We start from the raw sequence: 15,621 nt of genomic DNA, 5'->3' as shown, positions 1-15,621 counted from the left end.
GAATAGACCAGAAGAGAAACACCTGGATCAGAAAAGGGTACAGGGATCCAAGCAACTTGGGCAACTTCAGAGGAAGGAGGCGGGAAACGCCTGTCCCTGTCAGGTGAGCAGCCCTGGCCTCGTGATAACACTCAAAACTGCCCCATGATGGTTGGAGTTGGCGCTGAGTCGCTGTAGGAAAGCGAAATGCTTAATTCAGGAGGGATGTGTATAATTTTCTTCCTAAGAGAGTCGATGTTAACAACGGCATGTACCACCAGGCAGGTTTTTCTAAAGGGGAAGAAACAGTCTGATATTCTTGGAACTGGCTGTCAGAAGATCTTTAACTAAAGGTTTAGTTAAGCAATATTAAATTTTGACAGAGCGCGCTTGATCTAGTATCAAGAATTTCCACACCTTCTGACAACATACACACACTCCTCGTCACAATGCCAGTAGGGAAATAAGTGCTTTCGGCATAAATTTAGCTTAAATATTAGTCCTACTGCCCTTGTTTCTATGAAATGGTAAATAACCTCTTGGGACTTCATTGTTCTCGTCTGCGAATTAGACTACAAAAGTCTAGTTGATGCATTAATCAAATAAGTATTTTTAAGTGCCTATTTTGTGCCAGATACTATTATAGGAAATGGGAATGCAGAATTAAGTAAGTAGACAAAGTTCCCTATCTTTGTGAAGCTTACAATTATACGGAATATAAAATAATTATGAAGTAGATAAAAAATAGAATATAAAATAATTACACAAATTACATAATATAGTCAAAGATGATAAACACTATGGAGAAAAAGCCAGAAATGGAGGAATTTTGGGGAACTAGGAAGTTTGCTGTTTTCTGTATGTTCTCTCCCTCCACCCAATAAGAAGGTCAAATTGTGATTGTATAAATATATATTGGGTCAGAAAGTGGCACAAAACATTTTTTATCTAAAATGAGCTAAGGCAAGTCAGGAGTTAAGTTCTGATGTATTGGAACTTGGCCCTAGTTATTTACTCAAAGTTCACTGCAGACTTGGAAAAAAGGTATCACCAATGTCCCAATGTGGTGCCTTTAAATGGAGAAAATCCTCCCGCTCAGAGAACACACAGGTTGATTATAAAAACTATGCATTCCAATTTTCACCCGTCGCACCTTAGGTTGTAAGAATGGGCAAGGAATTTGATGGGATGAGGGCTGAGACAGAAAAGAAAATGTTCTTGTTGTGAAAAGTCATGCCTGGCATTGGACTCAGGATATCACTGAAGATTTTCCATTGTGGAAGGACAGGATGACAATTTGAGGAAGAGAAGATAGATTAAAAACAAACAAAGTTAGACTCCAAATAAGTACTGGGCAAAGTTAATATGCATACTGAGTTGAGACCTGAATATAATGAACAAATTTACAGCCAAATAACTTTTTTTAAATGAGCTAAAAAAAAAAAATACATAAGATACAGAAGACTGAGATTTTCCTGTTTTATCTGTATTGTTTATTTTTTTCTTTCATAATTGAGATTTTATTGGTTGTACTGAGGATCATTACACAGACATTTCAATTTGTACATAATTCTTATGTACTGAAATTCTACAAAGCCACATATCATGATTTTTTTCCAAAAATTATTCCAGTGACTTTCCAGCTACAAATTTGGAGGCAGATTTTCCTTAAGAGGATATCAAGTACCAGTATTTCCAGATGTCCACTAATTCACAATTTAATATCATACATACTACATACTCAAATTTTCAATCATTCACAACACATTAACAAAATTATTGGAAAAACTGGACTACCATGACCAAAGATGTCACAGAGTGCACATAATTCTGAAGGAAGAGCAACGATTAAGGTTTTCTTTAAGAAATAATTCTACTAAAAAACAACTTGGGAATAGAAGTAATTTGAAATGTTCAGGACATTAAATGTACAACTATGACTCCAAATTGCCATTTAGTATGCTTTGTATCATAAGATATTATAACTATCCCTCTGCCCCCATGATCTATGGAATGTTAAGCTGACAGCCAAGACAGTCAAAGCCTCCCATAATTCAGTATTCCACTATTTTCTTGTTTACCAAAAAATAAACAAGTGTTTCTAGAACTACTAAAAAAACATGCATTACAAAACAGTTGACAAAAATAGTCCCTGGATTATACAAGAAGGGTGACAGGGACCACTGATAAGACATGATATGTGATATTAATCAGACTTGGCTTCTTTCTCTCCTGCTTCATCAGAGGCTCGAGTCTCCTCGTTTTTAGTTTCTCCATTTTCTGCAGGTAAATCTTCTTTAGTTCTTGGTTAGTCACTGCAGCCTGCTTTCCCTTTGCCTCCCCTTTCCCTTTTGTTTGCACTTTTTTGTCTGAAGATTTATCCTTTGCTGCTGCCCTTTTTGGCTTCGTTTCCACTTTTGCAGGAGCAGGTTTAGCTGACAACCTCACTCATCTCCTCTTGGGCTCTTCCTTCACTGCCCCTTTGGCTGAGCTGACCTTCCTCTTGGCATCTTGGCAGCAGGGAGGGCGCAGCACTCTGACAGCCTTCGCGAAGCTGGGCTGCCTGGCTGCTGCTGCTCTTCCCACTGCCTGAGCTGCTGGGACCCCTGAGTTGTTTATTTTAAAACACTCTAGAACCTACCTTAAAAATAATTTTTCACATTCTAAGTGCTGCACCTCACTTACTCCAGGCACAGGCAGGACTTCTATTTAAAGTCTCTGGAAATAAGCCAAAGGTCTTGCAACATATTGAGAACCACTTACTGAGTCTTGGTAGGAACAGTGAAAGTCTATGGCATTTAAGCCAGGGGCTATGCCCATCCTCCCTCCCGCCAACAAGTTGTAGAAGTCCCATACTAGACATGAAGGGTAGCCTGTGACAAGCTGTAGCTCTATTGCCCTTGTGAGCCTGACTCCTATTCCTTGGCAAGGCAGTTCCATTCCAAGAGATCCAGAGTAGGCCATGAGAACAGAGAGGACTGATGGCTCCATTTCCTCTTCCCCGAAGCTCTGTGTTGAAGAGGTTCTGCCCTAGTGGACTTGGCAAGCCTTGAGGGCTGGCTGCTCTTGGCCCCTGCCTGAAGGGGCTGCCTTTATTTGGGAGGAGGGCATGGAAAAAATCCATGCCCAAGGGTACTGCTGAAAACACTAGAAATCAAAATGAAGGGTAACCAGGGAAGGCTGATATCTCACTGCTGCTTATAACTTAGTAGATTTCATTTAGAAATCTACAAGAAATTTAACAGGGACATCCAGGAAAAAAGACAGTCAAAGAGGGCCCTACTAAGACTATACTCATCTCTGGCTGAATGCTCCCTAACTTTGTAAACTCCCTAAACTTTGAGAGCAGTCCACAAGCCACATGAGACCCATGGGAAAAAAGCTGACAGACTGAATATACAAAAAGACAATGGCTAGACTATGTAAAAATAGAACTCTGTCCTACAACCTGCAGTAACCAAACCAGACAGCCAACTTACTGTCTATAGTAACTAGTTCAGGAAATCAAACTACTATCTGTAGCAACAAATCCAGGAAGCCAAATGATAACCCCTGTACCAACTGGCCCCAAATGGCCAGGAGTTGCTTAATAACTTACGATTCCCTAATTTTTGACCTTGTTTCCAACTTAGGACCAACCAGAGAAAGCCAAATATGTATCCCAACCAATCACATAGGGAATGCCCCTCTTCTAGTTATCCTGCCTACAGCTTCCCCATGCCAATAGTCTCCAATTAGGGCATACCTAAAGCCTTCTTTTTTCCACTATAAAGCTTCCCCACTCCTCTGCCTGTCTGTGAGTCTCTGCCAAACTCCCTTAGTGGCTTACAACCTTGGTAAAGCAAGGACTTGTTGTAATTTGGGTGGTATTATGTGTTGAATTGTGTCTCCCCTAAAAAGATATATTGAAGTCCTAACCCTAGTACCTGAGACTGTGACCTTCTTAAAAATAGAGTCTTTACAGAGATAATCAAGTTAAAATGAGAGTCATTAGCTGGACGTTAGTCCAATATAATTAGTGTCTTTATGAAAAGAGGAAATTTGGACACAAAGATAGACATGTGCAGAGGGAGGACAATGTGAAGACACATAGGGAGAAGATGGCCGTGCGACTGGAATAATGCATCTATAAGCCAAGGAACACGAGGATCGCTGGCAAACACCAGAAGTTTAGAAGCAGCAAGGAAGGATTCTCCCCTAGAGCTCTCGGAAAGAGAATGGCCCTGCTGAAACCTTGATTTAAAACTTATAGTCTCCAGAACTGGAAGATAATAAATTTCTGTTGTTTTAAAAAACTGAGTTTTTGGTACTTTTTAATTGCAACCCTAGGAAACTAGGTGGTCTTTGTTTATTTCCATAGGGTGAAAGCATTAATGGCTCAGGAAGCTTAAACACAACCTCTGACCAGTCACTGGCTGACCACTAAATTATGCTGACCCAGAAGAATTCCTGAAAAGCCAAGTTTAAGAATAAAAATAAACAAAAAAATGAGCAGTGACATCAGAGGTTACACTGTGGGGGAAACAGACTTTACCTAACTGGCCCAGGTAAATCTCTAAACAAATAGCAACAACAAGCAAACTCTAAGGGTGAAGGGGTGAGGTGGTAATCATAATCCAGATTTGCTAAAATATTGTTATGGTCTGAATGTTTCCCAAAATTCATGTGTTGAAACTTAATCCCCATTGTGGTGGTATTAAAAGGGGCCTGTTCAGGATTGTCTCTGGAGAACAAATGAATGAATGAATGAATGAATGAATGAATAAATAAATAAATAAATGAAAGGGCCTTTTGGGATGTGATTAAGTCTTGTGGACGCTGCACTCATGAATGGATTAGTGCCTTTTAAAAGGACTAGAGGAAACTAGCTTAATTCCCTTTTTGCTCTTCTGCTCTTCAGCAAGGTGAACACAGAGCACCCTTCCCTTTCATTCTTCCCCCTTCTACCATCTGAGGGTGCCTCGGTGAGACACCATCAGCGGAATAGGCCATCATCAAACCTGCCAGCATCTTGATCTTGAACTTCCCAGCCTCCTGAATTGTGAGAAAAAAATTTCTATTGTTTATAAATTACCCAACCTGTGGTGTTTTGTTATAGCAGCACAAATGGACTAAGATAAATACACTATCTAAAATATCCTGTTTTCAATAAAAAAATTACCAGACCTGTAAAGAAACAAGAAAATGTAACTCATACACAGTGGAGGAATGCAAACAGTTGTTCCTCAGTATCCACAGGAGATTAGTTTCAGGAACCCCATGGATAGTAAAATCCAAGGATGCTTAAGTACCTTATATAAAATGGACTAGTATTTGCATATAACCTTTGCACATCCTTCCATATACTTTAAATCACCTCTAGATTACTTATAGTACCTAATAGAATGTACATACTACATAGTTGTTATACTATATTGGCTTTTCTATTTGTATTATCTTTTATTGTAGTATTATTAATTTTAATTTTAATTTTTTTAGAATATTTTTGATCTACATTGATTGAGTCTGTGGGTACAAAATCCATGGATACAGAGATACAACTGTATGATAGAAACCTCAAAAACATTATGATAAATGAAAGAAGCCAGATGCTAAAGACTGTATGTTGTATGATTTCATTTTTATAAAATATCCAGAAAGGGCAAATCTATAGCAATAGGAAGAGATTAGTTTATGGATTGGAAGACTTAATATTGTTAAGATGTAAGTACTATCCGAAGTGATCTACAGATTCAATGTACTTCTCATCACAATTCCAATGAACTTTTTTTTTTTGCAGAAATGAAAAAGCTGATCCTCAAATTCATACGGAATTACAAGGGACTCAATAGCCAAAACAAGGTTAGACCTCAGCATGAGCAGCTGTGGTTAAAGAACAATAGAGGCTTAGGGTAGCCCCTGGTGAGCAGGGCCGAGGTTAGCCTCAGATAAAAAGAAGAGTTAGTTCTCAGTGTTTGGAGTCAAGAAAGGCAGGGGACTTGCTCACAGGAGAATGGGCTTTATGGCTTCTCTGACCAGCCCTCCTTGTCCTGACTTGCTTCACTTCTCCTCTGCACATCCCAGCTGCCTAGAGACAGTCAGCCTCCCTGACTTACTACTTCCTGCTCCTGGTGGCTGCTGCTCAGAGGGGTGAACCGTGGCACTGTTGGCACAGCTAACACAGGCTATGTAGGCACCCTTTGGATTAGCCCTATCCCCAGGCCCTGGAGGATGGGGTCTTCATCAGGAAGGCTTGGCCAGAACCCTGAACTCTAGGATTAGAAGCTGGAAGCACTAGGGAGTGACATTTAATTGCTAAGAGATGGTGAATGAAGGTTCTGCAAAGAAGACTAAGAGAGAGAGAGAGGACAAAGATTAACTGACAGGAAGAGAAACGGAGAGAAGGTGTGTCAGAGATAGAAACAGACAGAACCTCAGAAAGACAGAGACTGAGAACACAGCGAAGGAGAGACAGGGAAAGTCTGAAGAAAAGGAAACAGAGGCAGTGATAGAGAGTAAGAGAGGAAGTGGAGAAACACAGAGACGGAGCATGAAGGAGAGTCAGAAGCAGAGAGCAGTGGAGCTAGCCAAGGCACAGCAGGCGACAGCGGGGAGTACAGACAAAGACTCTGACTGAGAGAGACAGAAAACTAAACAGAGAAACAGACCAAGCCTCAGAGAGAGACAGAAATGAAGATATTCAGAAAAACAGAAGAAGACTAAGAAAGACAAATAGTAACAGAGCCAAAAAAAAAAAAAAAATAGAGACTGAGGGAGAAAGGTCCAGTGAGAGAAACAGTGAGGAATAGAGACAGGGTCAGGGTGTGAGGTCCAGAGAGAAACTTGTGGCAAGGCGCCGAGCCCAGGAGCTGGAGTGGCAGAATTTAAGCTAGATTCTGATTTGCATGGGGAGGGCACCAGCACAAAGAGCATTTCTTTGATATTCAACATTCAAAATACCAGTACTCACAATAAGAATAATCACCCACTTATATTCATATAACTCTATGTAACAGAACACTTTCAGTTGGGAGTGAAGATATTTGCAGACACAAGCCAGTTATATGCAGAACAGGTGCTGAATTCCTGGGAATTTCCCCCTTCAAAACAAGCTGCTTTCTTTTGTCTAGTGAAGGAATATGTCCAGGACTGAGGTGGCCAGGCAGGGAGTGGCTAGGGTGTGGGATTCAGACCCCAACCCTAACCTGGCTCTCCTTTGCTAGCCTGAGCCAGGTCTGTAGCTGCTGGAAGATGTTCTGTGAAGAGGTGGGGAGAATTTTGAAAGTCAGACCCCAGCACTAGTAGAAGGAATGAACATGCAAATAATCATGAAAATGAGAATGCAAATTACCCAGAGCCTTTTTCTCTTACCTGGCGCCCTAGACGGAGGCTGGAGGAGTCTGAGGGCCTCTCAGGTGCCATGTCCAAGCAGTGAGAGGCGCTAGGGATTAGAAGGGCTGACTCTGAGGGTCCCAAGGCCTGTGTTACACTTAGCACATGCCAGGGGTCTGTGTCCCCTGGAAAGAAAGGAGAGGATGGTGTATTGAGCTGGGGCTCAGTGGGGGTTCATAAGTCAGGTTCTGATGGCATACTCACCATTAACAAACAGCACTTGGGTGGCCCTAGGGGTCTGGCCACCATAGTAGGAGTTTGTCTGGGCCACAGCCTGGGCTACGGATGAAGCTGAGAGCCCAAACACCTTCTCACACAGATCTAGTTGGGAGGGCAGTGCTGGGAGCTGGGAGAAAGGACATTTAGCATCCTCACAGGTGACATCTGTGGAAGGAGATACTTATCAGTGTAAGGAGTATAGCCACCCCCGACTCTCCTTTAATAATCATTTACAGAGCTCTCTCCAGTGATGCCCAAGACATTTCCAGCCCTCTCTTCAATGAGCTCACAGCCCTGTCAGAGAGACCAACACATCCCCAGATAGTGACAGCTGGAGTGATCAGGACGGTGATGGAAAAAGGCCAGGAGGCAAGGATCCCAGAGGAAGCATGATAGGCTCAGGGACAGCATCCTGCAAGGGACAAAACCTTATGGAATTAGTAGACGTGAGCCAAGCACAGAAAGAAAAGAAAGCATAATAATTAGAGGAAATTGTATGTGCAAAGGTCTGGAGGTAAGAAGGAGCCTGGAATGCTTGAAGTACAAATTGGACCATGTCTCCCCTACTTAAAATGCCTAGCTCACTGTGCTTTCAGGATAAATCTAACTTTCTTAATCTGACATTAATTCCTTCCTTCACCATTTACTGAGTGCCTGCCATGTGCTCAGATATATGTTGGACAATATTGGGCACAGAGTGGCAACCAAGACAGCCCCAGGCTTTGCTGTCACAGGACTTAGTCCAGAGGGCAATAAAAGAATGTATGATGACAAGACTGTGGAAAGTGCTAAAGAGAAGAACACAGAGCTACTGAAGTGGAGGGTGAGAAGGCTGACATCTTGAGGGATCGTGGAAGGCTTCCTGAGGGGGTGCATCTTGTATTGAGACTTGATAAATAAACCATGTAAAGAGGGGAAGATAAGTAAACCACGTGAAGAGGGGAAGATGAGTAATTCGTGCCAAGTGAACACCATGTGCAAAGTTCTTAAGATGTTAGGAAGACTGGTGTATTAAGAGGGCCAAAATATGTAAAGCCTTGTAATAATAATAGCAAGCACGTATGGAATACTTACTGTCTACCTCCATTATTCTTAACATATTACATATGTACCTCCTTTAACCTTGAAATAACCCTATGAGAGAAATACTGTTATTATTCCCATTTTATTGATGTGGAAACTGAGGCATGGTGAGAGAGGTTAGTCACTTGCTCAAGTTTGCCCAAGATCATAATAGGTAGGGAATGGAGCTGGAATGTGAACATTTTATTTTAGACCACTGTCCTCACTACCTCCAGAGGATGTGGAAAGAATTTTGAACTTAATTCTGGGGTACAGTGGCCAAATTTAACAAATAATACTGGATACCTAGTTAAATTTGAATTTCAGGGGCCGGCCCGTGGCTCACTTGGGAGAGTGTGGTGCTGATAACACCAAGGCCATGGGTTCGGATCCCATATAGGGATGGCCGGTTTGCTCAATAGGTGAGCATGGTGCTGACAACACCAAGCTAAAGGTTAAGATCCCCTTATCTTTAGAAAAAAAAAATTTTTGAATTTCAGATAAACAAAAGACCCATGTTTTTCAGCACATGCAATATTTGGGATACACTTACACTGAAAAAATTTTTGTTGTTTATCTGAAATTCAATTGAACTGGGCATCCTGTATTTTATCTGGCAACTCTACTCTGGGGTCACTGAGGAACCATGGAAGGGTTTTGGGCAGAGGAGGGACAAAGTCATATTTAGAAAGATCTCTCTGGTTGCTGTGTACAAGTTGGACTGTATAGGTGAAGTGAAAGCATAGAGACCAGGGAGGAGGCTGGGGCAGGGATCCAGGCGGGAGAGGATGAGGGCCTCTACCAGGACAGCAGAGATAGAAATAGAAAAGGGGCAGCATGGACCAAAGAGTTCTACAGGGCAGGACTCAGTGATGAACATGCTATCCAAATAGGAAGGAACCATCAAAAACCAAGACTCGGGTTTCTCGCTGGTGACAGGGGAGAAGGTGGGGCCATCCCCAGAATAGGGAAACATAAAAAGAGCAGGTTGAAGGGAAGATCACTCATGTTGAGGTCTGAGTGTGTGCATGAGGAGGCACATGAGGGCCAAGCATGTGCACAAACTAATATGGCTTGTCTACCCACTACAGCCCAACAACTGCAGATTACCAAGGCCAAGGAGTCAGATTAGTTGTCCTATGGAAATGAAAATGAGTCCAGACCACCTGTAAAATGATTTCTCTGGGCATAGCACAGAATGTTTGGGGGGTAAGGGTTAGGCCAGTCACTCACAGAAGCCGAACTCAGTACATGTCTGGTACAACCACTGCCGGTCACCCACACTGGACACTTGGGGTTCTGTGGCCCTCAGCTGTGCCACTGTCTCTGCTCGGGAAAAGCTTAAACACCTCTGGCCCAGGCTGTGCATGACAATCTAGGGGACGATATACATACATACACACATAAATTCCTCCTCTCCCCTCGGCATGCCAAGACCCAAAGGACTACGTCCCTGCAGGTCAAAAATCAGAAGTAGAAGGGTGAGTTTCTGAGTTCTTCTGGAAGTCAGTGGTCAGAGGGAGTAGATGCCTTGGTCCCATGCATTAGAGATCAAGGCACCAGATGACTGGGACCTTATTACATGTAAGAGACCTTGGGCAAGTGATAATCTTTTGAACCTCAGTTTCCTCTTCTGTAAGTGAGGATAATGATAGTACCTATTTTTGAGAATTCAATGAACTAATATATGTGAAGCACTTCGTACAGCACTTAGTCCAGACAGTGCTGGAAAAGTGACATTGTAACTGAGGATTCAGAGGCTGGGACCCAGGACTCTAAACTCCGTCCCCAGGGCTCCATTTTTTCACTCATTCTGTAAATACTAACTGAGCACTTGCTATGTGTCAGGCACTGTTGCAAGCCTAAAAAAGGACAGAATAAGATAGGCAAAACAGATAATAATCACAGTCTCTAACATTTGCATACCGCGTGCCAGGCTCCAAGCTGATTGTGCCTCATGTCCCATCTCATTTCACCTTCCCTTCGCTCTTGTGAGGTGCCATCCCCATTTTACAGATGAGGAAACTAAGGCTCAGGGAGGGTGCTTGCTTAGCCAAGGTCACACAGCGGGAGGTGGAGCAGGAACCCTTCTCTGCTTGTTCCTCCCTGCCTTGCAGGGGTAGGGGGTTGCTCACCTGCACCGCCCGACGAAGCCCGCGGTAGGGTGTGGGGTGGCTGCCGTTGCCCCCGCCCCCGAGGAGGAGTCCGCAGAGCTGTCGCACGCTGAGCGGCGTTCCCGCCTGCCCGTCGTACTGCACGGCACCTCCCACCAGTGCCTGCAGGGCCCCGAGCAGCTCCGCCTGGTCTTCCTCGAGGCCCAGGGACCCGCACGCGCCCAGCTCCACTTGCAGCGCCGCCTGAGCCGCCCCGCCCGCGCGCAGCCGCCGTTCCACCTCCGCGAAGGCTGCGGACACCGCCTCCCGGCACTGCGGGGACAGAGAGACGGCGTCGGCGAAGATTGGGCTGGGCCTCCGCTTTCCCTTCCCGGGACCGGCGCTCTCCTTGGGTTCTCCACTTTTCCACAGCCGAACTCCTCACCCCTCGGAAGCTGCGGAAACCGGCTCTTGCGGAGCTCCCGCCTCTTCTGGCTCCTCCTCCGAGTCGTCCCTCCAGACACCGCCCTCTTTTATGGCCCCGCCCCACATTGAGCCTCACCCTCCCATAGGGATCTTTCCTCCCTGGGCCCCTTCTCAGCCCAGCCCCCTATGGGGGGGGTGCTCCTCTTTGTGAAGCCCCGCCCATCCTCGGTTCCCGCCTTCTTCCAATATTCGCCCACTTTTCGGAGCTCAGACCTCCCACAGACCCGCCGCCTTGCAGGCTTCGCCCTTCTATGGCCCCGGCTCCCAAGGTCTTCTCCCTCTCCCATCCCCCTCAGACTATGCCCCGCCTCCCACCTCCCACCTCCTACCTCCAGCGACCCGCCAATCGCCGTGCTCATTAGGCTTCTGGACACCACCTGTGGTCGCACCCGAGCGAAGGTATCAGGGAGGTGTCAGGGGACTCCGCCCACTGAGACCCTTCTCCCCCGCTCTCTCCCCACCATGCTTACGTCGTTATACTCGGAGAAATCCAGCACGGCCCGCACCGGGGCGGAGGAGGCGACAGAAGCGAAAATGAGATGGGGGAACTACGGGAGGAGAAGGAGTCAGCCTGGGGGCCGAGAGACTGGGATCCCATATCACCCCGCCCCTGTGTCACTCACTGGCTGTGTGATCTCCGGCTCCTATGAAGACGGTGTGAAAGCTCTTGGGGTCGGGGTGGGGTGGAGCGGAGAAGCGTAGTGGGGGGATATTCCTATTACCTGATACTGGGACCCGGGAGTCCTAGTTCCCTCCCTCCAGCCCACCCGGAGCAGTCCCGGACACCTTAAGCCGGGCCCAGGCAGCCAAGGAGCCAGCATAGGAGCCTCCGAAGCAGATCCAGGGGCTGGAGGAGGAGACGTTGAAGAGGCGGGAGAGTGCCAGGCGGGCAGAGGCCACGTCAGCCAGCCTGGGGTCAGAAGGGAGGCTCAGTCGGTCCCCACCGCTGGGAATCCCTGAAGACTTCCCCACTGAACAGGTGGGGAAACCGAGACCCAGAGATATGAATGGGGGAGTCTGGCCAGAAGCCAGGGCTCTTTTCTCATGATGTATTTTTGAGGGCTTTCCATTGCCACACACATTTCCAAAAGCACGTGGGCCTAGTCCAAGGGAGACCCTGTCCTCACCCTCTGGAAAGCCTCCACCCTCCTTCCCTTCCTGTTTTAGCTAAGAGAAAAATTTCCAAAGTAATTTAGATGAAAACCTGACAAACAGGGAGATGTTGGGAGCAGTCAAGAAGAGCTACTCAGAGGAGGCAGAGGGGTCCTCGGCTGGATGGGTTAGAAGGTATGGGAGAGAGAAGAAACATAAAGTTAAGTGGAGAGAGATGTTGGGATATGCCTAACATCCTCTTTCCCCTGTGGAGGGCTTTCTCTTTAGCCAACCTTTCTGAAGTGGTTCGCAGTTAGTGTCATCCTACTGCAGTTACAATCTGTTTTAGCTTGTAGAAAAGATTGAGATGCAGAGAAAGACAGAGACATAGGGACAAAGAGACACAGATGTAGAGACAGAGACATGGAGACAAGAATAAGACAGACACAGGCAAAGAAACTGATACAGACAGAGACAGACATCAAGTAGGAGAGGGAGGCATAAAAGCAGGTGAAAAAAGCAATAAAGCAGGTGAAATAAAGCTGGAGAAAAGAAATGGTGGCGGTTGTGAATAGGAGTGAGTACAATGACGGAGGTGAGGGGGGGAACCATACAAATATCTTGGGGAAGGCCACTCCTTGCAGAGGGAAGAAGAGTTCAAAGGCTCAAGGCAGGAATGTGCCTATAAGTCTGGAGGACAGCAAGGATCTCAGTGTAGCTGGAGCCCAGTGAGTGTGAGAGAGTGGAAGTCAGGATTAACAGGCGGGGCCAGAGCCCACCCGACCTCAAGGCCACTAAAAGGTCTTTGACTTTACTCTGAACAATATGGGAGACATGAAGGATTTGAGCTGGGGAAGGTCATGATCTGGTTTATACCCTTAACAGGATCACTCTGGTTTCCACATAGAAGTCAAGGACAGAAACAGGGAGACTGGTGAGGATGCTGTGGCTATAATCGAGGTAAGAAATGTTAGTTGTCTGAATTATTTACGAAGAATAAGTTCTGGTAGTCTCATACAGTACGGTGACTATGGTTAATAGTTAAGTTTGCATATTACATGATAGCCATAAGAGAGTCTTTTGAATGTTCTTGTCACAAAGAAATGATAAATGCATGAGGTGATAGGTACACTAACTACCCTGCCCTGGTCATTATACAACATATATATGTATCAAAACATCAAATTGTACCCCATTAATATTACAATCACAATGTGTCAAATAAAATAATTAAATTAAAGAAAAAAAAAAGAAATGCCCATGGTTTGGACCAGTAGGCCACAGTCAGATGGTAGCCTACTTCAGACAGTGAGACAGAGACAGAAACAAGAATATAGGGTAAGAGAAAGATAGAAATAGGGAAGATAGACCCAGAGATAGAGAAAGAAAGAATAAGACACTATGAAAGAGAAGAAAACAGAGGGAACCAGAGACTCAGAGATTGACTTTGGGCAGTGGAAGAGAGAGACACAGATGCAGAGATGCCAAGACACAGACATTCCCCGTCGTGACCCCAAACACTTTCCCTATCCCCACTCACGCATGGCGGCTGGACAAGAAGCGAAGCTGGGCCATGTCCAGGCCCCCAGCAGGTATACTCAGGCCATAAAATCTGTGTTCCAGGCTTATCACCAGGGCCCCCCAGGCTGGGGCCAGAGTTGCAAGGTGTCCTGTGAAGAGCACGTAGCGGGGGGAGAATGCCAGCTGAGTGTAAGTTCTTGCATTCCTCAGGTCTCCTAGCATTGCAGTATGCAGCTCCCCTTCCTGGTCCCCACCAGCTTCCCAGCCATGTTTTTCCCCATCCTTGTCTCTTACCTCTCATCACTGAGCCAGGCCCAAGGCTGCCCTCACCCCCCAGATGCAGGAATACAGGTCCATCCTGGCCAGCCCAATGTTGGTCATTCACCCAGTAACGCTAAGAGGTAGGAGGGGAAGAAGAAATGGTGCTATGAGACTCCTGACTTATTCCCTACTCCCCGTTTGTTCCAGTCTCTCTCTCTAATTGATCTTTCCTTACGTACTGAGTACTATGTGAGATGGGCTGTTTACTTATGTTTTCACTTTTCTCCTGTTTACCTCCTCGTCTAGAATACAAGAACTACAAAAGCGAATATTTTTGTTGGCTTTTTCACTCATATCCCCAGGACTGAGGGATTGAGTGGCTGTCACATAGTAGGCATTTGCCATGTCTTGAAATAATAATTGCAGAGTAAGTAATGAATGTGATGGATTTAGGAATAAGGCCCAATTGGATGACTTTGGAGACTGTATTTAGAGGAGGCACTAAAAATGGTGATTTTTTCCTTTCATTTAAGAGATATTTTTGAGTGCCTGTTGTGATCCAGGTCTGATGGTTCAAATTTCTGCTACATATTGAGACCTGGTGGTGAGTTTCGTGTCCAATCTGAAGGACAAGGAAAATGGGGCACTGAGGGGCAGTGAAAGAGTAAGAGTGGATGACAGAGAGAAGGAATGACGAATGACTGAAGGATGAGCCCCGAGGGACAAAGAAAGTAGGACACAGGAAAGAGAGGAGAGACTCAGGGCAAATCTAAGAAACAAAGGGACTGGACTAAAGGGCTATAAGGGGATTCTGATAGCAGGCATATCATGAAACTCAGGGGCAAGAGGGTGAGGAGACTGAGGTGTAGAGAAAGGGAAAAAAAGTGCAGACTGAGGGACAGAGTAGGGAGGCTGAGGAGAGGGCAGGGTAGGCAGTGGACTCACCTGCAGGAAGGATCGTCTGTTGGATGCATTGAAGGGGTCCAGTGGCTGCACCAGCCACCCTACTTTTGGGAGGGTCACAGCACCCAAGCCCATGTCCAGGTCCAATCCCAGGCCAGAGCTCTCCTGAAACCACTGAATGTGCTCACCCAGGCGCCTAAGAAGAGAGGCTTTGGGACATGGAGGGGAGGGAGTCAGGCTGGGCACCCTTAGGATCCCCTGCTTGACCCTCTGCCCCTTCTTACATGGAGCTGAGATTCCCCAGAGGGAAACCAGGAGCACAGGTCCCAGCCACAAGGCAGGCCTGGTGGCCATGCTGTCCAGTGCTCTGTGCGAGGGCTCCACAGGCTCAGTTCTCTCCCCTCACTGAGGATCTTTCCTGTATGCAGGGGCTGGGCTTTAAATTCATCAGCTCTCACCAGGAGCTCAGGTTTCTTTTCAGACGCTGCTCCTGGCAGGTCAAGCATCTGTAGAAACCATTAAAGCGGAGCAGGGACGCCAAATCTGGGTAGAGGCCTGCTGTTGTGGTGCCTGAATACCCAGTTTCTCTTCTCTCTGCCCCTTATTTTCCCCTCTCTCAGCCCTTCCATTTCCC

General features: G+C 45.8%; 2 protein-coding genes across 2 annotated transcripts in view; both read right to left on the bottom strand.

Annotated features, from left to right (window-relative positions):
- LOC134377918 (histone H4) overlaps nt 1–15,621 on the bottom strand; it is a 734,914-nt gene that overhangs the window by 636,834 nt on the left and 82,459 nt on the right. The gene's annotated exons all lie outside the window — the stretch shown is intronic.
- Nucleotides 7,146–15,341, bottom strand: PRSS16 (serine protease 16). The gene is made up of 12 exons (XM_063096069.1): nt 15,272–15,341; nt 15,030–15,196; nt 14,118–14,217; nt 13,843–13,972; nt 11,997–12,120; nt 11,681–11,758; nt 11,540–11,587; nt 10,767–11,057; nt 9,865–10,006; nt 7,555–7,734; nt 7,330–7,475; nt 7,146–7,214 (listed from the first exon to the last, which is right to left on the bottom strand). Exons 1-12 carry the CDS (start codon nt 15,339–15,341, stop codon nt 7,146–7,148), a joined length of 1,545 nt encoding a protein of 514 aa, XP_062952139.1.

Source organism: Cynocephalus volans, chromosome 5 (assembly GCF_027409185.1).
Source record: "Cynocephalus volans isolate mCynVol1 chromosome 5, mCynVol1.pri, whole genome shotgun sequence".
NCBI lineage: Eukaryota > Metazoa > Chordata > Mammalia > Dermoptera > Cynocephalidae > Cynocephalus > Cynocephalus volans.
The sequence above is the reverse complement of the archived record's forward strand: the minus strand, read 5'-3'. Positions and strand labels throughout refer to the sequence as shown.

What these genes read in the sequence shown, in the direction of transcription:
- PRSS16 (XM_063096069.1), bottom strand. Translation starts at nt 15,341, where the DNA reads ATGGCCACCAGGCCTGCCTTGTGGCTGGGACCTGTGCTCCTGGTTTCC. An exon ending in CGATTGGCGGGTCGCTGGAG is followed by an intron (nt 11,058 to 11,539) that starts GTAGGAGGTGGG and finishes CTGTCCCCGCAG; the next exon opens with TGCCGGGAGGCGGTGTCCGC. An exon ending in GGCTTCGTCGGGCGGTGCAG is followed by an intron (nt 10,007 to 10,766) that starts GTGAGCAACCCC and finishes ATCGTCCCCTAG; the next exon opens with ATTGTCATGCACAGCCTGGG.